We start from the raw sequence: 25,138 nt of genomic DNA on the forward strand, positions 1-25,138 counted from the left end.
ACCGTCCACAGGGGGCAACAGTGAGCGCTGTTACCTTAAGGTAACGTAGGTTTCGGTTTTGCTAGGGCGTTGTGGACGGGGATGGCGGATTTGAATCCAGCGATAGAAAGTTGTTTTTGATTTTATGTTTCAAGCCTATCCCAAACCTTAGGCCTTACCTCAACCAATCTGAGTTAATGCCTAAACTTAACCCTAACCATAACAATTCGGAGTTAATGCCTGAACTTAAACTTAAACACTTTAAAAAATGTGAAGTTCGGAACAACTTTGAAATTTGACGTTTAATTCGGATGTGAGACAGCCAAGTACAAGTCAGCCATAAAAAAAACCCACTAAATTACACAAAATGGGGCTCATCTGTTTGATCCGTGTCAATAGGGACCATTCATGGGCCGTCTGACCCACGGTCAATGCTTCCTGTTTCCCCGGCCACTGGGGTATTGGCAGGAATAGTGTCAGGACTGGCCCCATTCGTTTCTCGAGCTTTTGCCAAGCCTTACTAAAGAATAGTTCTAAGTCATGCAAAACAAACGCACACAAGAATAAAATAAATACACATTATATACAAGGCCAGCATCAGTACCAATCAATGGAAGGGATACTAGTGGCAGTTGTGTAATCAGGGTTACTGAGCAGCAATATAAATATAATAAAGTAGCAGCAGCAAATATGGTGATTGTGTGTGTGCATTTGGGGTTGTGTATGTGTGTGTGTTTGTGTATGTAGTCTGAGTGTGTGTGTGTGAGTGAGTGTATGTGGGAGGGTGCGGGAGTATCAGTGGATGGATGTGTGAGTAGAGTCTGTGAATGTGTATATAGTCAGTGCAGATAGTCAGTGGAGATGGATGTGTGGGTAGTCTGTGAATGTGTATATAGTAAGTACAGATAGTCAGTGGAAATGGATGTGTGGGTAGTCTGTGAATGTGTATATAGTCAGTGCAGATAGTCAGTGGAAATGGATGTGTGGGTAGTCTGTGAATGTGTATATAGTCAGTGCAGATAGTCAGTGGAAATGGATGTGTGGGTAGTCTGTGAATGTGTATATAGTAAGTGCAGATAGTCAGTGAAAATGGATGTGTGGGTAGTCTGTGAATGTGTATATAGTCAGTGCAGATAGTCAGTGGAAATGGATGTGTGGGTAGTCAGCACTACATTAGCTGTTCAACAGTCTTATTGCTTGGAGGTAGAAGCTGTCCACGGAGAAGGTTGTTTTTTTGTGTGCGGTGGTGTCATGTCATTGATATCCCCTTGAAATACATTCCCGTGTTTTCCTGAGACAAATTGGGCATAGCTAATTGGCCAATAGAAGTGTGGAGGTTTAGTATCTATCGGTTCGGTCTCGTTCTCGGCCACATCCTGGCTTTTCCAAGGGTTTGGAAATGAAACACTGAATTGAAACGGGCACCTCACCCACCTGTCCTTCTGTGACCTGCACCACCGACCACATAAAACCCTTTACTGTAGATCCTCGGCATCAGAAGACACCCACTCCTGAGGTCCCAGCCTGCTTTGAGAGGGGTGTGTGTGTGTGCGTGCAATGCAGGCATACGTGCTTGTCTGTTTGGATCCCCAATTGATTACAAAACCATGACCACCACTTAAAGGGTTGGCCCTGTGCGTGGGCTGCAGGCGCACTTGTATAGAGCAATTACAATAACAAAGTTCATTCGTTAATATCAATTGATGCAAGGTTGTGTGTTTGCACAGAGCAGAACATCTCGAAGTGAGTTTTCAACAGTGATTTACCACTGGATGCTTTATGTACAGGATACTGATGGTTCTCGTTATTCTGATAGATTCATGTATTGTTATTAGGGCGGTTTGGTAGTATATAGTGCGTGTGTGTGTGTGTGTGTGTGTGTGTGTGTGTGTGTGTGTGTGTGTGTGTGTGTGTGTGTGTGCTTTGGTTCCTGATCTATGTGGGTGGTGAGCCTAGTATCTGGCAGTGTTATTGGGATTAGGCGTCCATTAACACTTCCCCCCAGCGGGTGACCTCCTATTGGCAGCCAACACACGGCTTGACTGAGGCAGCAGCTTCAAACAGCTGGGTCTTCAGGACCAGCCTGACTGTTTGGAGTAGGAGACGGGACTGGAGCCACTGCAAACACACAAAAACCCACGCTACCCCAAAATGTCCGCACCCATTTATTTTCCTTACTGAGCTGCAAACACGGTCTTCCAAACACTGCAAATGATTACCCTCAGAATATCTGCTGTGGGTTTAAGTGACCGTAATGATAAAAACATCAGGACTCGGGAGAGCGAGAGGGAGGCTATGTCTGTCTTTGCGGATGCAGAGCAGCACACTTCCATGCCCCATTGCTTCCTCGTCAAGCCCCATGTCATGTAGAGTTTGCACTTCATCACCTATGCTGTACACAACCCATTCATTATTACGTAAGATCGCTCCACCAAGCTGGTGGCTTTTAGGATCAGAAATTTAGACCAGGTTTACTAGTTTCATTCCCTTGGGGATTTATAGACAAGACCGGGATTGAGTTATATCACGCCGTTTAAACTATAAAGAAATGAACAGCACGGAATGTTCTTTGGGGCTAAACTTCGTTTTCATTTTAGTAGAACGACTTGCAATTAGGGTTAAGTGCCTTGCTCAAGGGCACGTCGACAGATTTTTCACCTAGTTAGGTCAGGGATTTGAATGAGCGACCTTTCAGTTATTGGCTAAAGCTCTTAACCACTAGGCTACCTTCCGCCCTTCTTTGGTCAAATCAAAACATCTCTATTCGGCAGTGAGAGAATGCTGGATGCCCGCTTGAATATCGTTCCAGAGACCTAATCGGTCCAAAGTAAATAGCATGTGGTGGAATGTGACTACAGGCATGCCTTATTGTGACCAAACATGTCAATCAGACTCTATGTGTGCTTATTTATCACAAGCCGTTGGCTGTTGAGAACACATTATTTTCATGTAATGAAAGGACTTAACTGACAGACATGGAGAAGGAGTTTGACTTTGCTTTGGTACAATAATTCTATCCTATGTTATAGAATACCAGATTCAGTGTGGGGATCTTCCTCGAGCGTTTAGCCCTTAACACGAAAGCAAAAGTACAGAGACAGTAAAGAGCTGTGAATTCTGCATTTCAGCATCGTAAAAAAAACATGGTGTCGTCGACAATAATGAAGTTGAATGAGAGAGACAGCAGTGTGGGTTAAAAGAAGATATTCGTAAAAATTAGTTGTGTCACAAAACAGTGTGTGGTTTGTTCCTAAATCAGACGAACTCAGCAATTGCTCAGCAATTTTACTTGCTAGCAGCCACAGGACACAGATATTGAATTTTAGCAAACATAACATGCTAATTAAGACAGTTTAATAATGCAACCCATAATTCCAGTTCATATTTCCAGTAAAAGCACATCAAAAGATCCAGTACTGCTCCACAAAGAATTTGCAAACAATAAATATTTTCACCCTTCCCTTTCCCAACCTTCCCACTTCTGGCCAACTAAACGACTAGTGTTGCCAGACTTATGCACCAAAAATACTAGAAGTTTAGATTTTTTTGTAATTCAATTCTTGTTCCAACATCTGTGTTAGGGTTAAAAAAAAAACGATATCTACAGTGCCTTGCGAAAGTATTCGGCCCCCTTGAACTTTGCGACCTTTTGCCACATTTCAGGCTTCAAACAAAAAGATATAAAACTGTATTTTTTTGTGAAGAATCAACAACAAGTGGGACACAATCATGAAGTGGAACGACATTTATTGGATATTTCAAACTTTTTTAACAAATCAAAAACTGAAAAATTGGGCGTGCAAAATTATTCAGCCCCCTTAAGTTAATACTTTGTAGCGCCACCTTTTGCTGCGATTACAGCTGTAAGTCGCTTGGGGTATGTCTCTATCAGTTTTGCACATCGAGAGACTGAATTTTTTTCCCATTCCTCCTTGCAAAACAGCTCGAGCTCAGTGAGGTTGGATGGAGAGCATTTGTGAACAGCAGTTTTCAGTTCTTTCCACAGATTCTCGATTGGATTCAGGTCTGGACTTTGACTTGGCCATTCTAACACCTGGATATGTTTATTTTTGAACCATTCCATTGTAGATTTTGCTTTATGTTTTGGATCATTGTCTTGTTGGAAGACAAATCTCCGTCCCAGTCTCAGGTCTTTTGCAGACTCCATCAGGTTTTCTTCCAGAATGGTCCTGTATTTGGCTCCATCCATCTTCCCATCAATTTTAACCATCTTCCCTGTCCCTGCTGAAGAAAAGCAGGCCCAAACCATGATGCTGCCACCACCATGTTTGACAGTGGGGATGGTGTGTTCAGCTGTGTTGCTTTTACGCCAAACATAACGTTTTTCATTGTTGCCAAAAAGTTCAATTTTGGTTTCATCTGACCAGAGCACCTTCTTCCACATGTTTGGTGTGTCTCCAAGGTGGCTTGTGGCAAACTTTAAACGACACTTTTTATGGATATCTTTAAGAAATGGCTTTCTTGCCACTCTTCCATAAAGCCCAAATTTGTGCAATATACGACTGATTGTTGTCCTATGGACAGAGTCTCCCACCTCAGCTGTAGATCTCTGCAGTTCATCCAGAGTGATCATGGGCCTCTTGGCTGCATCTCTGATCAGTCTTCTCCTTGTATTAGCTGAAAGTTTAGAGGGACGGCCAGGTCTTGGTAGATTTGCAGTGGTCTGATACTCCTTCCATTTCAATATTATCGCTTGCACAGTGCTCCTTGGGATGTTTAAAGCTTGGGAAATCATTTTGTATCCAAATCCGGCTTTAAACTTCTTCACAACAGTATCTCGGACCTGCCTGGTGTGTTCCTTGTTCTTCATGATGCTCTCTGCGCTTTTAACGGACCTCTGAGACTATCACAGTGCAGGTGCATTTATACGGAGACTTGATTACACACAGGTGGATTGTATTTATCATCATTAGTCATTTAGGTCAACATTGGATCATTCAGAGATCCTCACTGAACTTCTGGAGAGAGTTTGCTGCACTGAAAGTAAAGGGGCTGAATAATTTTTCACGCCCAATTTTTCAGTTTTTGATTTGTTAAAAAAGTTTTAAATATCCAATAAATGTCGTTCCACTTCATGATTGTGTCCCACTTGTTGTTGATTCTTCACAAAAAAATACAGTTTTATATCTTTATGTTTGAAACCTGAAATGTGGCAAAAGGTCGCAAAGTTCAAGGGGGCCGAATACTTTCGCAAGGCACTGTATTTACAGAATCTTCTGCAAATCTTTAAAAGTTTGCAATTCATGAAGGATCATAGCAAACTTTACTTTGATGGGTTGAGGTCAGGGCTTTGTGCAGGCTAGTCAAGTTCTTCCACATTTCTGCATGTACCTTGCTTTGTGCACAGGGGCAATGTCATGCTGAAACAGGAAAGGGCCTTCCCACAACTGCTGCCACAAAGTTGGAAGCACAGAATCCTCTAGAATGTCATTGTATGCTTTAGCGTTAAGATTTCCCTTCATTGGAACTGAGGGGCCTAGCCCAAACCATGAAGAACAGCCCTAGACCAGTATTCCTCCTCCACCAAACTTTACAGTTGGCACTATGCATTGGGGCAGGTAGCATTTAACCCTTAACAAGAAAGCATAAGGACAGAGACAGTAAAGAGCTGCGAATTCTGCATTTCAGCATCGTAAAAAAAAACATGGCGTTGTCGACAATAATAAAGTTGAATGAGAGAGACAGCAGTGTGGGTTAACCCCGATCCGTCCTTTGGACTGCCAGTGGTGAAGCGTGATTCTTCACTAAAGAGAACGCATTTCCACTGCTACAGAGTTCAATGTGGGGCGCTTTACACCACTCTAGCTGACGCTTGGCATTGTGCATGGTGATCTTAGGCTTGTGTGCGGCTGCTCGACCATGGAAACCCATTTCACGAAGCTCCCGACAAACAGTTATTGTGCTGACATTGCTTCCAGAGGCCATTTGTAACTCGGTACAGTGTTGCAGTGTTGCAACTGAGGACAGACGCGCTTCACCACTCCACGGTCTCGTTCTGTGAGCTTGTGTGGCCTACCACTTCACTGCTGCGACATTGTTGCTCCTAGACATTTCCACTTCACAATAACAGCATTCACAGTTAACCGGGGTAGCTCTAGCAGGGCAGAAATTTGACAAACTGACTTGTTGGAAAATTGCCATCCTACTGCCAATTTTTGTCTATGGAGATTGCATGGCTGTGTGCTCAATTTTGTACCCCTATCAGCAAAGGGTGTTGCTGAAATAGTTGAATCCACTAATTTGAAGTGGTTTTCCACATGTTTTGTATATATAGTGTATGTTACTGACAGATAAGTCTCTCTCAATGACATTATTGTAAGACTTTACTGTCACGCCTTTCATTTGGTATGACCTTGAAAACTGGAAACATATTTATGCTCAAAGGAAGATTAAAAAACATTTGATAGATCTCTCCTGTCATTCAATCAATTACAAGAGAGATTTGAATGATCCAAGGCCGATTTTTTTATGTTCTTACAACTCTTACTCAATCTTACTCAATCGCTGCAACCGAATCTGGATGAACCCAAGGCATCTAGCATGGAAAAAATACTGAAAGAAGCTGCTACGCCAAAGAAGTTGATATTAAGGGTTGATTGGCTGATGGCTCAGAACCTAAAAGGAACAAATGAGAAACCGATCTAAAGGAAGAAACTGAGGAGATCCATTGGTCACAGAGAAGTGAAAATGTTCATACCGGCTCCTACAACCTAAGACATAAACTACTGCAATTTAAGATAATTCATAGGACTTACTGCACTCCTGCCAGAATGCATGTTATGCTGAAGATGCAAAAAGCACAAAGGAACCCTATTACATATGCTGTGGTCCTGTGATAAACTGACACCATTTTGAGATAATGTCTGCGCTGTCATTTCATTGTGTTTCCACGATTATGTCTTCTGGGAAATGTAAATATTGGTGATCAATATCAGAGAATGTTTTGTAATATAGGTCTAACGGCTGCAAACAAATATATAGCCATCAATTGGAAAGCCTCATATCCACCCACAATAACAACCTGGAGAACTGAACTATCTAGCTACATCCCATTAGACTATATATTATAAATCAGACATTAACCAGACTTATTTGACAGAATTTGGAGACCGTATGTTGACCATCTTAGAGAATGTGCTGTGTAGCGGGCGTTTTTGTTGTTGTTGTTTCTGTTTGTGAATGTCAGTTTGGCACGTACTCGCACACTGGAGAATAGAGCCACTGGAACTTCCCTACTCTTTGCCCGATGAGTCACCAGAATTGAGGGGGATTGTGCACAAATTCAAATAATAATTTGTCCTATTTAAACAAGGGCATTTCCATCTAAAAGGACCCATGAGCACCAACATGTGAAGTTCAAAGGAGCATATCAAATTGGATGTCAAATTGTATTTTATTTAAACTTGATTTAACTAGGCAAGTCAGTTAAGAACAAATTCTTATTTACAATGACGGCCTACTGGGGAACAGTGGGTTAACTGCCTTGTTCAGGGGCAGAATGGCCGATGTTAACCATGCCAGCTCGGGGACTCGATCCAGCAACCTTTCGGTTACTGGCTCAACACCAAATTCAGCTAAGAGTATATATTTTTGAGAAATGAAGGCATTGATACTGTATATTTTTGAGAAATGAAGGCATTGATACTGTATATTTTTGAGAAATGAAGGCATTGATACTGTATATTTTTGAGAAATGAAGGCATTGATACTGTATATTTTTAAGAAATGAAGGCATTGATACTGTATATTTTTGAGAAATGAAGGCATTGATACTGTATATTTTTAAGAAATGAAGGCATTGATACTGTATATTTTTAAGAAATGAAGGCATTGATACTGTATATTTTTGAGAAATGAAGGCATTGATACTGTATATTTTTGAGAAATGAAGGCATTGATACTGTATATTTTTGAGAAATGAAGGCATTGATACTGTATATTTTTCAACCATTTAACATCTTACAAATTAGGCTGATTTCTGGATAAACAGATGGAAAAGGGGTCTTAGGAAACATCTTCCAGAAAAAGTCTTAAAAGGTATCAGAAATACATCAAAACACAATCATGTTGATGTAAAGACCCCTGCCAACTAATAGCAACACTTATATTTAGTTTTGTAGAAATGATTTACCTTCTCCAAGTTTAATAAACATGTCCTTCTCTACCTCATGAGGAGGGAGGATAATGAAAGTTCACACAAGTAACAAGTAATGGTAGACCTACAATAAATTATTGTGATTTCACGTACATCAATTTTATTTATGAATTATTAAGTGATTAAAACCGGTAATCAGATGGTAATACTATTGTACATTATGATAGTCAGTTTAGATAACACATTAGTATTTATTTTTCATTCTTTTAAATTTTTTAATGTAAAAGGAATACCATTGTTTGCCAACTGAATGACCCCAAAAAAGTCTGTAACGGAATTACTACAGCTGAATTGGCTACAATGAGAAATCATAATCCACAGTTGGGCCACCTGCTACTGTCCTCCCTTCCACTGACATACTGTTATGTGCAGCTGATAACTGATTTCTTTCTCTTTCTGTCATCAGGTGGTCAAAGCAAGAGTGTTAAAACAGTCTGGACAACCCCTCCCAGTTAATGTAATCTCTCCTAGATCTTACTGACACCTACCCATGAGCCCCCTCTCTTTCCATTTACTTTAACCAGCATCCTCACCTACAAAGCAGCGACCGACACCAGTCGTAGTTGAAATTTGGTCAGTTCACCCTGGCCTTAACTTTAACATCCACAGACGACTGGACTAAATCTGAACCTGTCATAGACGCATGTTTCACAAGTTTGGATAGGATAGTAGAATACAGTACATTAAAGGTCTTCACGGGTCTGACAGACATGAAATTCTGACTTTTGTCTCGGATCTGGGTCGGGTCTGATATCGTTGCCACGAGTCTCGGGTATTTGCAATTTCAATTGATTTACCGACTGGACCCAATTGCACCCGTCCTCTGATCGTTTTTAAGTGTGTGAGTCGATGAGAACTGTGTGAGCTTGTTATCTGTGTCAGCCAATTGCAACTCTATAAAACGTATAGCCTATGTCCAGCTGAAACTAGTTCCGGCTGCTCACATCAGGGGCGCCTGCTGCCGAGGAGAAAGAGAGCAAGTGAAAGGAGCATTGGCCTAGGCTACTGTTGGTGGTTAAGATATAGGCCTTTTTCATTGGTGTAAATCAACAGTTAGAGGAGAAAGAGTATAGTGAAAGGAGCATTGGCCTAGGCTACTGTTGATTGTTAAGATATAGGCCTTTTTCATTGGTGTAAATCAACAGTTAGAGGAGAAAAAGTATAGTGAAAAGAAGACTACAAGGAGAATGGACATCTAGTGGACAAAGATGAAATAAAACACTTTTTAAAAATATAAAGAACTGTTTTAAATTCTTAAATAGGCCTACGATAATAATAATAATGATAAAACAAATGATAGATGAGAGGAAGTTGGCGCGGCCATATGGACTGTACAATACAGTACACTACAGTAAAGAAAAGTATAAAGTATAGTACAGTAGAGTACAATATATTACTTTACTGAACTCTAGTGTACTCTACTGCACTCTACCCTAATCTGCTCTGCTGAGCTTTGCTGTGCTGTGGTGTATTGTAATGCACTGTACTCTACTGTGCTCTGCTGTGCTGTGCTGTGCTGTGGTGTATTGTAATGCACTGTACTCTACTGTGCTCTGCTGTGCTGTGCTGTGGTGTATTGTAATGTACTGTACTCTACTGTGCTCTGCTGTGCTGTGCTGTGCTGTGCTGTGGTGTATTGTTATGCACTGTACTCTACTGTGCTGTGCTGTGCTGTGCTGTGCTGTGGTGTATTGTAATGCACTGTACTCTACTGTGCTCTGCTGTGCTGTGCTGTGCTGTGCTGTGCTGTGCTGCTCTGTGATGTCCAAACTTGTGAAACATGAAGAGAATGACATTCATATCCATAATTATGCATTTCTGTGTAGTACAGATCAGAGACCCATGATGTAATTATATAACCGTATTCCATTACTGGGTGTAAATCCACTTCTCTTACTGTACTGTAGTTCAATAACCAAAATATATGTTTTTAAACTCAAGGTGACATGTCATAGCTGACAACCCATTCTTTCTGCAGACATCTTTCAATCTTAATTTGGAGGCAATATTTTTGGAAAACGTGGTCGCATAAAAACCTGAGGGAGATTTTAACGTTTTTCTGTTGCATCGGCACAGTTCTTCCACTTTTATTCATTTTTTGTGCATAGAGTTGTATGGTTTGTTCAACTTTGAAATCAATGCTTTTTGTTTGGCCTACATTTTAAAGTGAAAAAACAACGCCTAATTCTGTTTCCGTGGAATTGCCCACAACACACCCACCAGGACACACCTTTGCTTGGCAAAATAAATAAGCATACATGTACCCATATTCTTTTTTGGGGATATTATTTTGGTTTTGTTTGGTCAGTAAAGCCCAAGTCCTAGAAATCATGCAATACTTTTGAGCTTTTTACAGCACCATAGGCATGCTCTCAAGTGGACACAGAAAGCAAATAAGTAATGTTGAAAGTCAGATGTATGTTTCATAACACATGATTGGCTATACAGAGAATATCTCTTGGTTTACTGAAATTATATTTTGCTCCAGGAAATGTGTAATTCAGATTTTAAACTGCACGGTTATGAGGGACATCAAGGGGTGAGGGATGGAGAGTCAAGGATACCATATAAAGTACATGTGAAATACAAGACATGTTATACTATCACATATCTTTAATATAAAGTTATGACCTTGAGTGATGGTCATTAATATAAAACTACTGATCTTATTTATCTTACTAATGACTTGAGAGATAAGCAATTTAGACTTTCACAGTAAATCATACATTGGTTTCAATCAACTTTCTGGGTTTTTCAGTATTAATAATCAGAACTGGCCTGAAGATTTATGAATAGTTGTCGTTTCAATATTGACGGTTCATTTCTGGCAGTATTGTTTATTCAGAGTGAGTGTTTTCTGTTCGGTGAGTTTTTGGCTGAGAGAAAATTCTCGAAGTCCCTGGCATAGTCTGTGTCTACACTGAATAACATTGATGTTGACGTTAAAATAATACCAAGTGCCGATGAATATATATCCAAAACATATTAAAAAGACCCCAAAATGTTCCCAAATTTTTATATCAGAGCTAAACATTAATGTTAGGCGTAAAGATGTCAGTTCATTGATGCTGGTGAAATTAATGGGAGGCGGAGAGGACAGAAACCTCCGGAGGGAACAGTGTGCGCAGACACCCAAGTTCGCCTCTCTCACCGGCCCCCTCCAAAATGGTTCCGTTTTCACAGGTAACTCAATCTGTTATTTAACTGGGCTCTGTTTACACTAGAACTGCCAAACTTAAAAATGTCTGAAGTTCAGGAATGAGACAGAACTAACTCTAGTGAGCCTTGTTGCTCAAAAAACCCAGACTAAAACTAGCTGCACTCTGCCTGCAATTCCCACTCCCCCACCCCACATCACTTTTACCATCACCCTGCCATGTCCACCTTTCCACCCTCAGGGATTTAACTCTTTAAGAAACAACTGACTGGTAATCGGATGATACTACCATTGTACATTATGGTAGTCAGTTTGGATAAAATTGTGTGCCAAACTGTGTCCGTAAATTGAGAATCCTTGCATTCTTGCAGTGCAAAAATAATACTATTTTTTGACTTATCAGAAGCCCAGTATCCAGGGTTGAGGGAACAGGGTCCTGAGTTTTAGTAACTAACTACAGTTTGATTCATGGTACTCTTAGTCTTAGCTCAATACCAACGCACCCATGGTGATTGTGGAAGAGTCTGGGGGATAGTTCATGACCCCAAGACAAACTACCAGTAACTCCCAATCACGGCCGGTTGTGATACAGCCTGGAGTCAAACCAGGGTCTGTAGTGACGCTTCTAGCACTGAGATGCAGTGACTTAGACCTTGGTGTCACTCGGGAGCCCAGATGCCTTGCAAGAACTACCATCTGTCTCCTAGTTGAGTGACTTCTATGACTAACCATTTCTGGAAGCTATTTCAATAGCCAGTTAAACAGATATGAGTCATCATTGAGATGATGCGAGACCAGAATCAGAGAGACGGGAAGTTCATTACAGGGTTATTAATGGAAGAATCCATAGGCATTGTTGCATAAGGTTATTCTTGATGAGTACATCAACCAGCCACCACTAACTCAGTAGAAAAAAAATGAAACACTAATACTGAAATCACTTTACCACAAAGACATCAGATACCACGACAACAACAGGTTGTGCTACCAGAATATTAAATTGTGTTAATTTCTGTAACAGGCAGAACTGTGGTAAAAGACAGAAAGCTTAAATACAAATGTTTGTTTTGTCTGCAAGTGGGAGCTTTGGGACCAAAGGCTTGGCACATCTTTCAGTGTGACCGTTGCTTCCACAGGTCTGTATTGTTAAGCGTTGGCGTCTGCTAGCTCGTCAATTTGCACGTCGGTCCAACAAACAAACGAGCAATGCAGCTGCCAGTGTGAGCAGCGTTAGCCCCCTCACAGCCTTGCTCAATGGAGTGACTACCTCGTGTGGCAAAGGTAAACCCTGAAACAATAATAACCTGTTGATTCTTTATTTAGACAAGGTATATGGGCCTAAGCCTAAACTAAGTACCCTCCAGCCAAAGTTACATTTCTGAGCTGTATAAATGATGTCCGCAATCAATCATGGGCCCTGTATCCAGGAGTCTTGGCTGTGTTAAATACAGTATAGTAAGAATGTGGGAGGTTTATTTCAGTAACCTCAATCACCTAAGTAATCGATGGGCTTATTCAGAAGGCTTTCTAATTATACTTTCACTGTCAGATTAACAAACCTACTAAACTGGAAAGAATCTTATTCTTACCCCATTATTTTACACACAATGTCAATCCTATAATTAACTTGAGATAGAATTGAAAGGTAAAACAAAAACACATCTTTAGCTCTTGAAACCAGACACTGTGAGGTGTGATATAGAACTGGCTTGTTTCTAGTAGTCTGCCTGTGATTGCTTAAGTGGATGGGTGGGAGGGGCTCTGGGTTCTGTGTGGTTGGGGGAGTTCGCACAAAAGGTCCATTCAGGTGGCTGAGTGTATTTCAGTGGCACTGCTGTCAGATTATAGACAGGAAACAGTTAAGATAAAACTGTATGAATAGTCTGACTATAAAGCCAAAGGGGGAAGAGAGAGAGAGTGAGAGAGAGTGTGAGAGAGAGAGTACTTTAACCATTTGTACATTGTTACAAAACTGTATATATATATTATGACATTTGTAATGTCTTTATTGTTTTGAAACTTCTGTATGTGTAATGTTTACTGTTAATTTTTATTGTTTATTTCACTTTTGTATATTATCTACCTCACTAGCTTTGGCAATGTTAACATGTGTTTCCCATGCCAATGAAGCCCTTTGAATTGACAAATTGAATTGAGAGAGAGAGAGAGAGAGAGAGAGAGAGCGAGAGAGAGAGAGAGAGAGAGAGAGAGAGAGAGAGAGAGAGAGAGAGAGAGAGAGAGAGAGAGAGAGAGCGCTCCAGGGAACTACAGAGTGATAAATCCCCATCTTATTTTAACAATAGGCCAAAAGCTGTTTTCCTGATAATGGCGTAAACTTAAATAAAACTTTATCCAACTGACCAGGAATGGAAAAATAATCACAAATTTATACCCCAAAATGTTTTGATATATTTCTCACTAGGTATTTGACTCCATGTCCAGACAAATGTTTGCTTCTGCTGGGGACATCATGTACAATGCCTTCAGAAATGATTCATACCACTTGACTTATTCCAAGTATGGAATAAGTCAAGTTAGAGCCTGAATTCAAAATGAATTAAATAAAAAAAAATCTCACCCATCTACACACAATACCCCGTAATGACAAAGTGAAAATATGTTTTAGAAATGTTTGCAAATATATTGAAAATTAAATGCAGATAGATCTCATTCACATAAGTATTCACACCCCTGAGTCAATGCATGTTAGAACCACCTTACAGTTGTGACTCTTTCTGGGTAAGTGTGTAAGAGTTTTCCAACAGCTGGACTATACAATATTTTTTACCTATGCAAGTCAGTTAACAACAAATTCTTATTTACAATGACAGCCTACCAGGGAAGAGTGGGTTAACTGCCTTGTTCAGGGGCAGAACAACAGAATTGTACCTTATCAGCTCAGGTATTCGATCCAGCAACCTTCCGGTTACTGGCCCAATGCTCTACCCACTAGTCTACCTGCCGCCCCTATATTATCACATTATTATTTTCAAAATTCTTCATGCTCTGTCAAATTGGTTGTTAATCATTATCATGGATTATCAAGCAGATTTAAGTCACAACTGTAACTTGGCCACTCAGGAACCTTCACAGTCTTCTTGGTAAGCAACTCCATTGCTCCATAGATTTGGCCTTGTGTTTTAACTTGTGTTTTAACTCCCCAGTCTGTAACAATTAAAAGCATAACTATAACATGATGCAGCTACCTCTATAATTAAAAATATGCAGAGTGGTACTCAGTAATGTGTTGTATTGATTTGCCCCAAACAATACAATATGTATTCAGGACAGAAAGTCAGTATTACTTTAGTGCCTTGTTGCAAACAGGATGCATGTTTTGGAATATTTTTATTCTGTTAATAATGTTAGTATTGTGGAGCAAACTACAATGTTGTTTATCCATCCTCCGTTTTGTCATATCACAGCCATTACACTATGTAATTGTTTTAAAGTCACCATTGGCCTCATGTTGAAATCCCTGAGCGGTTTCCTTCCTCTCCGGCAACTGAGTTAGGAAGGACACCTGTATCTTTGTAGTTACTGGGTGTATTGATACACCATCCAAAGTGTAATTAATAACTTCACCATGCTCAAATGAATATTCAATGCATCTACCATTAGGTGCCCTTCTTTGCAAGGCATTGGAAAACCTCCCTGGTCTTTGTGGTTGAATCTGTGTTTGAAATTCACTGCTCAACTGAGGGACCTTACAGATAATTATATGTGGGGTACAGAGATGAGGTAGTCATTCAAAAATCATGATAAACACTCCTGAACTTATTTAGACTTGCCATAACAAAATGGTTGAATACTTATTGACTAAAGACTGTTAATGTTTACTGTTAATTTGTATTGTTTATTTTACTTTTGTTTACTATCTACTTCACTTGCTTTGGAAATGTTAACATGTGTTGTCCATGCCAATAAAGCCCTTAAATTGAATTGAGAGAGAGAGAGAGAGAGAGATGTTTTACTGATAAGAAAGAGGAGAGAAAGCAATATGTGTTTTTGGGGCAGCACACACTCAAATCCCAGCCTCATTTAAATGCTCAACTTCTCAGACTAATCCAGGGGAGATGCTGGGTAACTCAGCACAAATGGCAGCCACCATGATAATTTAGCAGAGCCAATGAGGCTTCCAACATTTCCAGTAACAGTTGTTTTCAAGGCCAGAGAAGAGGCATGCGTGGCAAGACTCAGGGCTAAGGGACAGCTTAAAGTTATCTGGAAAGCCTTGCGGCACACCATGTACAAACACTGGTCCCTTCCTCTCCAGCCATGCACAGCTTCATTTATCCATTTAGCTCATTCACCGGCGCAGCTCTCTATAAACTTTATAGTCTCTGTATACATCCTGGGGACCCATGCAAAAAAAATAGTGTTTTTCCAAAGAGAAAACCGCATAAAAAGCTTTAATAAAAGCTAAACAAAATTGGTTGATGGTCACCAGTGCGCTGTGAGGGGAACTTGAGGGGGCAGTAGGCTATGACTGGAACATGAAATAGCACTCAGGTATAATGTCTTCTTTTGTTTACACATTAGTCTCACTGGTTGAGATGTATAGTTAGAAACAGCTATCACTCTACTTGGTCTAAAAGCTCATGGATTCTTATGTCCTATCATTTGTTAAGAAGGCAAATACCGTCACTCTTATTTAAAGTGAGATAGATCAGATACAAACTATCCTTGGAGAAGCTGTTTCATCAGGTGATAGGAAGACCACCGTCTCAAATAAAACATCTATTCGTCACATGCTTTGCAAACAACAGGTGTGGACTAACAGGGAAATGCTTACGGGCCCTTCCCAACAATGCAGAGAGAAAGAAAGTAGTGAAATAATAGAAAAGTGAAACACATAATAATAGCACTAATAATAATAGATACATAATGAGTAATGATAACATGGCAATATACAAGGGCTACCAGTACTGAGTCTATGTGCAGGGGTACGAGGTAATTGAGGTAGATATGTACAGTACATACCATGCATTCGGGAAGTATTCAGACCCCTTGACATTTCCACATTTTGTAACGTTACAGCCTTATTCTAAAAGTAATTAAATAGTTTTTTACCCCTCATCAATCTACACACAATACCCCATAATGACAAAGCAAAGACAGGTTTTTAGACATAAAAAACAACAACAACTGAAATATAACATTTACATAAGTATTCAGACCCTTTACTCAGTACTTTGTTGAAGCACCTTCGGCAGCGATTACAGAGTCTTCTTGGGTATGACGCTACAAGCTTGGCACACCTGTATTTGGGGAGTTTCTTCCATTCGTCTCTGCAGATCCTCTTAAGGAGGGACCAGCTATTTTCAGGTCTCTCCAGAGATGTTTGATCAGGTTCAAATCCGGGCTCTGGCTGGGCCACTCAAGATCATTCAGAGGCTTGTCCCGAAGCCACTTTAGCACACATCTTCAGCTCTTATAACCAGACATTGTCAGGTGTGATATACAACTGGCTTGTTTCTTGTAGTCTGTCTGTGATTGCTTAAGTGTGTGTGTGTGTGTGGGGGGGGGGCTCTGGGTTCTGTGTGGTTGGGGGAGTTCGCACAAAAGATCCATTCAGGTGGCTGAGTGTATTTCAGTGGCACTGCTGTCAGATTATAGACAGGAAACAGTTAGATAAAACTGTATGAATAGTCTGACTATAAAGCCAAACGAAAGGGAGATCGAGAGAGAGAGAGAGAGACAGAGAGTGAGAGAGAGAGACAGAGAGTGAGAGATCTCCAGGGAACTACAGAGTGATAAAACCCCATCTTATTTTAACAATGGGCCATAAACTGTTTTACTGATAATGGCATCAACTGCTTTAGAGGCACTTTAACTTAGATTAAACTTCAACCAACTGACCAGAAATGGAATAATAATCACACATGTATACCCCCCCAAAAAATGGAAGTATTTCTCCCTAGGTATTTGACACCAAGTCCAGACAAATGTTTGCTTCTGCTTGGACCATCATGTACAGTGCCTTCAGATATTATTAATACTCCTTGCCTTATTCCACATTTTGTTGTGTTAGAGCCTGAATTCAAAATGGATTAAATATATGTTTTTGTCACCCATCTACCCATCTACACACAATACCCCATAATGACAAAGCAAAAAAGGGTTTTATACATTTTTGTACATTTATAAAAAAAACAATATTTAAATATCACATTTACATAAGTATTCAGACTCTTTACTCAGTACTTTCTTGTGTATGACGCTATAAGCTTGGCACGCCTGTATTTGGGGAGTTTCTCCCATTCTTCTCTGCAGATCTTCTCAAGCTCTGTCAGGTTGGATGGGGAGTATCGCTGCACAGCTATTTTCAGGTCTCTCCAGAGATGTTCGATCAGGTTCAAGTCCGGACTCTGGCTGGGCAACTCAAGAACATTCAGAGACTTGTCCCGAAGCCACTCCTGCATTGTCTTGGTTGTGTGCTTAGGGTCATTGTCCTGTTGGAAGGTGAACCAAGTCTGAGATCTGAGCACTCTGGAGCATGTTTTCATAAAGGATCTCTCTGTACTTTGCTCTGTTCCTCTTTCCCTCGATCCTAGTCTCCCAGTAGTCTCCCAGTGCCTGCCGCTGAAAAACGTCCCCACAGCATGATGTTGCTAACACTGTGCTTCACCGTATGGATAGTGCCAGGTTTCCTCCAGACGGGTAGCTTGGCCTTCAGGCCAAAGAGTTCAATCTTGGATTCATCAGACCAGACAATCTTGTTTCTCATGATCTGAGAGTCCTTTAGGTGCCTTTTGGCAAACTCCAAGTGGGCTGTCATGTGCCTTTTACTGAGGAGTGGCTTCCATCTGGCCACGCTACCATAAAGGCCTAATTGGTGGAGTGCTGCAGAGATGGTTGTCCTTCTGGAAAGTTCTCCCATCTCCACAGAGGAACTCTGGAGCTCTGTTATAGTGACCATCGGGTTCTTAGTCACCTCCCTGACCAAGGCCCTTGTCCCCCGATTTCTCAGTTTGGCTGGGCAGCCAGCACTAGGGAGAGTCTTAGTGGTTCAAAACTTCTTCCATTTAAGAATGATGGAGGCCACTGTGTTCTTGGGGACCTTCAATCCTGCAGACATTTTTTGGTACCCTTCCCCAGATCTGTGCCTCGGCAGAGATCTACGGACAATTCCTTTGATTGTTTTTTGCTTTGACATGCACTGTCAACTGTGTGACCTTATATAGACCGTTGTGTGCCTTTCCAAATCATGTCCAAACAATTGAATTTACCACAGGTGGACTCCAATGAAGTTGTAGAAACATCTTAAGGATGGTCAATGGGAAACAGGATGCACCTGAGCTCAATTCGAGTCTCATAACAACGCGTCTGAATACTTATGTAAGTAAGGTATTTTTTATATATATATATATATTAGCAAACATTTCTAAAAACCTGTTTTCACTTTGTGATTATGTGGTATTCTGTGTAGATTAACGAGTTAAAAAAAATGGAATCCATTTTAGAACAAGACTGTAACGTAACAAAATGTGGAAAAAGGGTCTGAATATTTCCCGAATGCACTGTATAAAGTGACAGGTAGTAAACAGTAGCAGCAGCGTATGTGATGAGTCAAAAAAGTTAGTGCAAAAAGGGTCAATGCAGATAGCTATTTGGTTAACTATTTAACTAACTATTTAGCAGTCTTATGGCTTGGGGGTAGAAGCTGTTCAGGGTCCTTTTGGTTCCAGAAATGGCACGTGTACTGCTTGCTGTGGTGTAGCAGAGACAACAATCTATGACTTGGTTGGCTGGAGTCTTTGACAGTTTTTAGGGCCTTCCTCTGACACTGCTTGGTATAGAGGTCCTGGATTGCAGGGAGCTTAGCTCAGTGATGTACTGGGTCATCCGCACTACACTCTGTATAGTTTTGCGGTCAGGTGGAAAGCAGTTGCCATACCAAGCGGTGATGCAGCCAGTCAAGATGCTCTCAATGGTGCAGCTGTAGAACTTTTTGAGGGGGAAGAAGTGTTGTCGTGCCCTCTCCACAACTTTGTTGGTGTGTTTGGACCATGATAGATCCTTGGTGATGTGGACACAGAGGAACTTGAAGCTCTCGACCCGCTCCACTACAGCCCTGTTAATGTGGATGGGGCGGCCCTCAGTTTCCTGTAGTCCACGGTCAGCTCCTTTGTCTTGCTGACGTTGAGGGAGAGGTTCTTGTCCTGACACCACACTGCCAGGTCTCTGACCTCCTCCCTATAGGCTGTATCATCATCGTCCGTGATCAGGCCTACCACCGTTGTGTCGTCTGCAAACTTAATGATGGTGTTGGAGTCGTGCGCGGCCACGCAGGTGTGGTTTAACAGGAAGTACAGGAGGGGACTAGGTACGTACCTCTGAGGGGCCCCCGTGTATTGTTGCCTACCCTCACTCCCTGGGGACATCCCTGGATCCCTCCAGGATCCAGTTCTAGAGGAAAGTGTTCAGAGTCCCAGGGTCCTTAACTTAGTGATGAGCTTGGAGAGCACTACGGTGTTGAATGCTGAGCTGTAGTCAATTAACAGCATTCTCACATATGTGTTCCTTTTGTCAAAGTGGGAAAGGGCAGTGTGGAGTGCAATAGCGATTGCGTCATCTGTGGATCTCTCACCCTCCCTCTCTCTCTCTGTTTCTCGCTCCCTCTTCCTCAAACTGGACTTTGAAAAACACCTTTCAAAATGAGTCATCCAATGTAATCATACTCTACATGAACATAATTAACCAAATCTGTCTTAGGACTTCCAAAATGCCAGAAATGACCCTAATGGTGCCACTTTAAAATAAATCTAAATTTTCACCATCTGATAGGGTTAAGTGCCTTGCCCAAGGGCACATCTACAGATTTTTCACCAAGGCATCACTTGAATTTGAACCAGCAACCTTCCGAATACTGGCCAAAGGCTCTCAACTGCTAGGATACCTGCCTCCCCGTTTCTACTAGGAAAGACCCAACCACAGCTGCCTGAGAACACTCCAAGTTTCAAAGAGTCATAGAAGATTTTGAAAAACATTAAGGAGCAATTTTGAAAAAACAAAAAACGAAGTAATCATACCATATTTTGAAAACGTTATAGAAAATCCCACTGTCAGACACAATCCATCAAAGTCACATCTAATATCATCTCTAAAACAGCAAATATTTCATTATCTGAGCATAAAACCTGTTTTACACAAGCCACATAAGAAGCTGCTTAGGGCCCTGTGGATAATAGGGGCCCCCAACCAGGAAGTCAGTTGGGGTATTATCTTACTGTTAGTAGAATACACAACATGCTATCTTAACTATTTCAAAATGTGGTAATGCATCAGCACTTGTCCAATTGATATGTCAGTCAATTTTTCCATGTCAGCTAACATTTTATAGATTGCTGAGTGACTCTCACTCAGATATCACATGAACATGGCATAAGTCATGGATGGAACAGTAGTGGAGAGGGTAGCAAGTTTTAAGTTCCTCGGCATACACATCACAGACAAACTGAATTGGTCCACTCACACAGACAGCATCGTGAAGAAGGCGCAGCAGCGCCTCTTCAACCTCAGGAGGCTGAAGAAATTTGGCTTGTCACCAAAAGCACTCACAAACTTCTACAGATGCACAATCGAGAGCATCCTGGCGGGCTGTATCACCGCCTGGTATGGCAACTGCACCGCCCTCAACCGTAAGGCTCTCCAGAGGGTAGTGAGGTCTGCACAACGCATCACCGGGGGCAAACTACCTGCCCTCCAGGACACCTACACCACCCGATGTCACAGGAAGGCCATAAAGATCATCAAGGACATCAACCACCCGAGCCACTGCCTGTTCACCCCGCTATCATCCAGAAGGCGAGGTCAGTACAGGTGCATCAAAGCTGGGACCGAGAGACTGAAAAACAGCTTCTATCTCAAGGCCATCAGACTGTTAAACAGCCACCACTAACACTGAGTGGCTGCTGCCAACACACTGACACTGACTAAATATATCACTAGCCACTTTAAACAATGCTACCTTATATAATGTTACTTACCCTACATTATTCATCTCATATGCATACGTATATACTGTACTCTATATCATCGACTGTATCCTTATGTAATACATGTATCACTAGCCACTTTAAACTATGCCACTTTGTTTACATACTCATCTCATTTGTACATACTGTACTCGATACCATCTACTGTATCTTGCCTATGCTGCTCTGTACCATCACTCATTCATATATCCTTATGTACATATTCTTTATCCCCTTACACTGTGTACAAGACAGTAGTTTTGGAATTGTTAGTTAGATTACTTGTTATTACTGCATTGTCGGAACTAGAAGCACAAGCATTTCGCTACACTCGCATTAACATCTGCTAACCATGTGTATGTGACAAATAAAATTTGATTTGATTTGATTTGATTTCATGGTAAAATGTGTAGAATTGCAGGAAATTACTGCCAAATGTTTTATCTCCGTCGTGTTTAAAATGATGGTGACACTTGCAAAAAAATGTAGAGGTCTACATTTTCACCATCTGGCCAATGGTGAGTCATGAGGATGGGTAGTTGTTAATTGACTGAACTCCTCCAAAACAAGAGATATCAATCAGCACTGGTATTGGTCGCCCAGCTTCGATAGGTCTGTATAAACAAGCCTTCCAGATAAACCATGAGTCATAGAACAGACATGTCGCTGGACAATCACATTACCAGGGGACTCTGAAACTCTGACTGCTCGTCCTCCCATTGAGTGTGGGCGTGCCGTAAAAGAGACTGCACAGAGTCTGATAAAAGGACTGAAAAGGGAGGAATATTAAGAAGGAAGACAGAGGACGAGTAATATAACATCTTTCAAAGTTGGAAGTTAATCTGGTTTGAGAGGTGCTGATAGTCTCCCACACAAATCTTTATCACTGCCAAACTGAAGGAATGTGTTGGTGGCATACACAATTCTTTTTTACCAGGCAAGTCAGTTAAGAATAAATTCTTATTTTCTATGAAGGCCTAGGAATAGTGGGTTAACTGCCTTGTTCAGGGGCAGATTTATACCTTGTCAGATCAGGGATTTGATCTTGCAAACTTTCAGTTACTAGTCCAATACTTTAACCACTAGGCTACGCTGCCACCCCAATGAAGACTCTCCTATGAGGTGATGCCATTGAGAACAAAACGTGTAATGGTTAATGCTTTATTTGGTGGACATTTTGTACTGTATTTGATAGACTCAGTCCATCCATGTCCAGCTAAACACACTTCCATTGTTTCATGTATAACAGATATTGGGGGTTTCAATGGTCAAAAGTGACATGACCTCAGCAAGTTGCTCACTTCACATTAGTTTGCACTGCTTTGAAAATGAATACCTGGTCATTTAATAATAATGTCCTTAGCTGTCGTAGTTTGCCAACCCTACAGTCTTTAGTATAGAAATACACAATGTTGATGCTGATAAAATATCTTAAATGATTTCACATATTTTCTTCAAATCTGAGACTGATTCATCCAAACACTGTGACCAATCATTTACAGTAGCAGGCATCTGTTCCAATATCTCACCAATCTGATCCTTAGAAATGTAATTAGTTTATATTCATTTTTAACACACATCCTTAACATCACATCAATTGTGTTATAAAACCTACACAGCCTTTGACTAGTGATTTGAGGCATCAACACATACATTTGCTCGCTCCCTTTGGTTTCGTTTGTAAAGCAAGATTAGTCCCCATACTGCGAGATCGTGAGCAATTATTGTGTAGTGAGAATATTCCGAATACAAATCTGAATATTCTGACGATAGGAAGTGAAACACAGACAAGGACAACCTGACCACAGTGTCCTGCTAAACAATATAATGATGTTCTATGGTCCTGCTGGACACCCCATCCACATAGTTTAATTTAGCAAAGCAAATTGGGTTAAACGTTGAAGATAATCACAGTGTCAGACACAATCCATCAAAGTCACATCTAATATAATCTCTAAAACACAAATATTTCATTATCTGAGCATAAATCCTTTACAAAACTTCTAAAACGTGTTTTATGCTTAGATGCTACCTCTGAAGTTATTAGAAAATAACGTATTTTCACAATGGCTTCTTAACAACCTATTTGGCCTCCAACACGATATTCCCGAAATGCAAAACAGTCTATTTCATTTATTTTAATTAATCTAAACAAAAACACAGTTTTAGTCGCATATTTGTATTACTTCAAATTAGTTCATATTGGCACATTTTATCGAGTGATCAATAATTAAGCCATTTTTATTACTTGCATCAAGTTTAGTTGAGTTATTTCTTTGTTAGTTGTTGCAATGTTGCATAACTGGGTCTGATGAAGGATACATTGTTAGCTCAGTAATAATATTAATAATAGTAATGAATAATTATTATTATCGTTATTATATGGGTGTGCATATATTATTATTATTGCTTGTTTTATTTTCTAAGTGTTTATGCTATTATCAAATGTAGCTAGTGGACTGATTTAGAACGTTTCCAATTCAAAATGGTAAGTCCCAAAAAAACTAACCAATAACTTTTCAAAATACTTCAGTAATATGTCTAGATTATTGCACATATTTATTGGATTTTCAATTATCGATGCAGCTGCAATTTTAGCAACACGCTTCATAAAATCTTACCTGCAGCGAGACAAACTGGCAGCAGCAGCCTGAAGATCAGTCCGCACACCACCTGGGAAGCCATTCCTTAAGATGTATCAAATATAAACAGGCAGCTAGCTGTCTTATTGTGATACGCTGCTATCTGGCATTGGGGAATCTTAATGCACCCGTCCAGCTCTCTCCAAAGTCCAGGTGAGAGGGCATTGTCCCGTTGGTGTCTCCAACATCCTTTTTAGAAGTCCAAGTCCAAAACAGCGCTTTTGGTAAGTCATAGCCAACAGCGGAGAAAAGTTTAGGTACAGCTGCTTCCTCTGCCCTTAGTTTCGACACCCCATATCCAAGACCCTAAACATCTGGGCCAGTTGGATAACAAACGTTACACGGAGTTTCACACCATTTCTAACAGGGGAAAAATGTGGTTGTAACAACGATGTTGCAGTTTATCCACACTATGCTACCTGTTGATAACGGTTGGACCACGCTTATAGTAAATAAATACTTCACCGTGCTTAAAACAGAAAACAATTATGAAATACGGGCAGCAAGTTGCAAATTCATAATCTCCGTCTTGGATAGTTAACGGAGTTAGTCAAGCGTCCTGTTTCTTAATTCTCCTTTAGTTTGGTAAGAGAAGACACTTGGAAATGCGTAAAAGCGTGACTATAATTTCTTTCGGAGTAGCCTTAACAGACATCGCGCACGACCCAGCCCCGCACAGCTCTATGCTTTACCTCATATGATTACACTTTTCTCCTCCTCAATGAAAACTTCACAAGACCACCCTGTAACTGACAAATGACTCCACCATTCAGAAATCAGGCAAGAATTAGGGAAGGATGTCTAGTCCCCAATGAGGAGGAGCGGGAGGCAGACGCAGGGCAGGGCTGTGAGCGTGTAGCCTAGCCTAACATGTTGCTCGCCCCTCCTCTGAGAGAGCCGCAGGCGTGGCTACCGCATTCCAAGCCCTCCTCTGGGTCAGGTAACTCCAACCCTCACAGATTCCAAGCTGGCGGATTTTACGCTACTAACGAGAAAAGGGGAATAAGTGTTGAGCCTTGCACAGGGACAGGTCATGGACTAGCAGTTCACTATTATATACTTTTGATATGATCTACACAATCTATATAATGTTGTTATAACCATAGAGATAGAGCTTGTTCACACACACACACACACACACACACACACACACACACACGTATACATTACCAGTCCAAAGTTTGGACACACTTACTCATTACAG

The 25,138-nt window shown here is 40.9% G+C and overlaps 1 protein-coding gene across 1 annotated transcript in view; it reads right to left on the reverse strand.

Moving 5' to 3' along the window:
* The window catches only part of LOC139367035 (piezo-type mechanosensitive ion channel component 2-like), a 137,496-nt gene extending 112,863 nt beyond the window's left edge, over positions 1–24,633 (reverse strand). The window contains exon 1 of the mRNA XM_071104971.1: positions 23,914–24,633. Within this exon, the coding sequence (XP_070961072.1) occupies positions 23,914–23,977 (64 nt within the window). The 5' untranslated portion in view covers positions 23,978–24,633. The remainder of the gene's footprint in view (positions 1–23,913) is intronic.
* Positions 24,634–25,138: the final 505 nt, after the last annotated feature.

Source organism: Oncorhynchus clarkii, chromosome 15, assembly GCF_045791955.1.
Source record: "Oncorhynchus clarkii lewisi isolate Uvic-CL-2024 chromosome 15, UVic_Ocla_1.0, whole genome shotgun sequence".
NCBI lineage: Eukaryota > Metazoa > Chordata > Actinopteri > Salmoniformes > Salmonidae > Oncorhynchus > Oncorhynchus clarkii.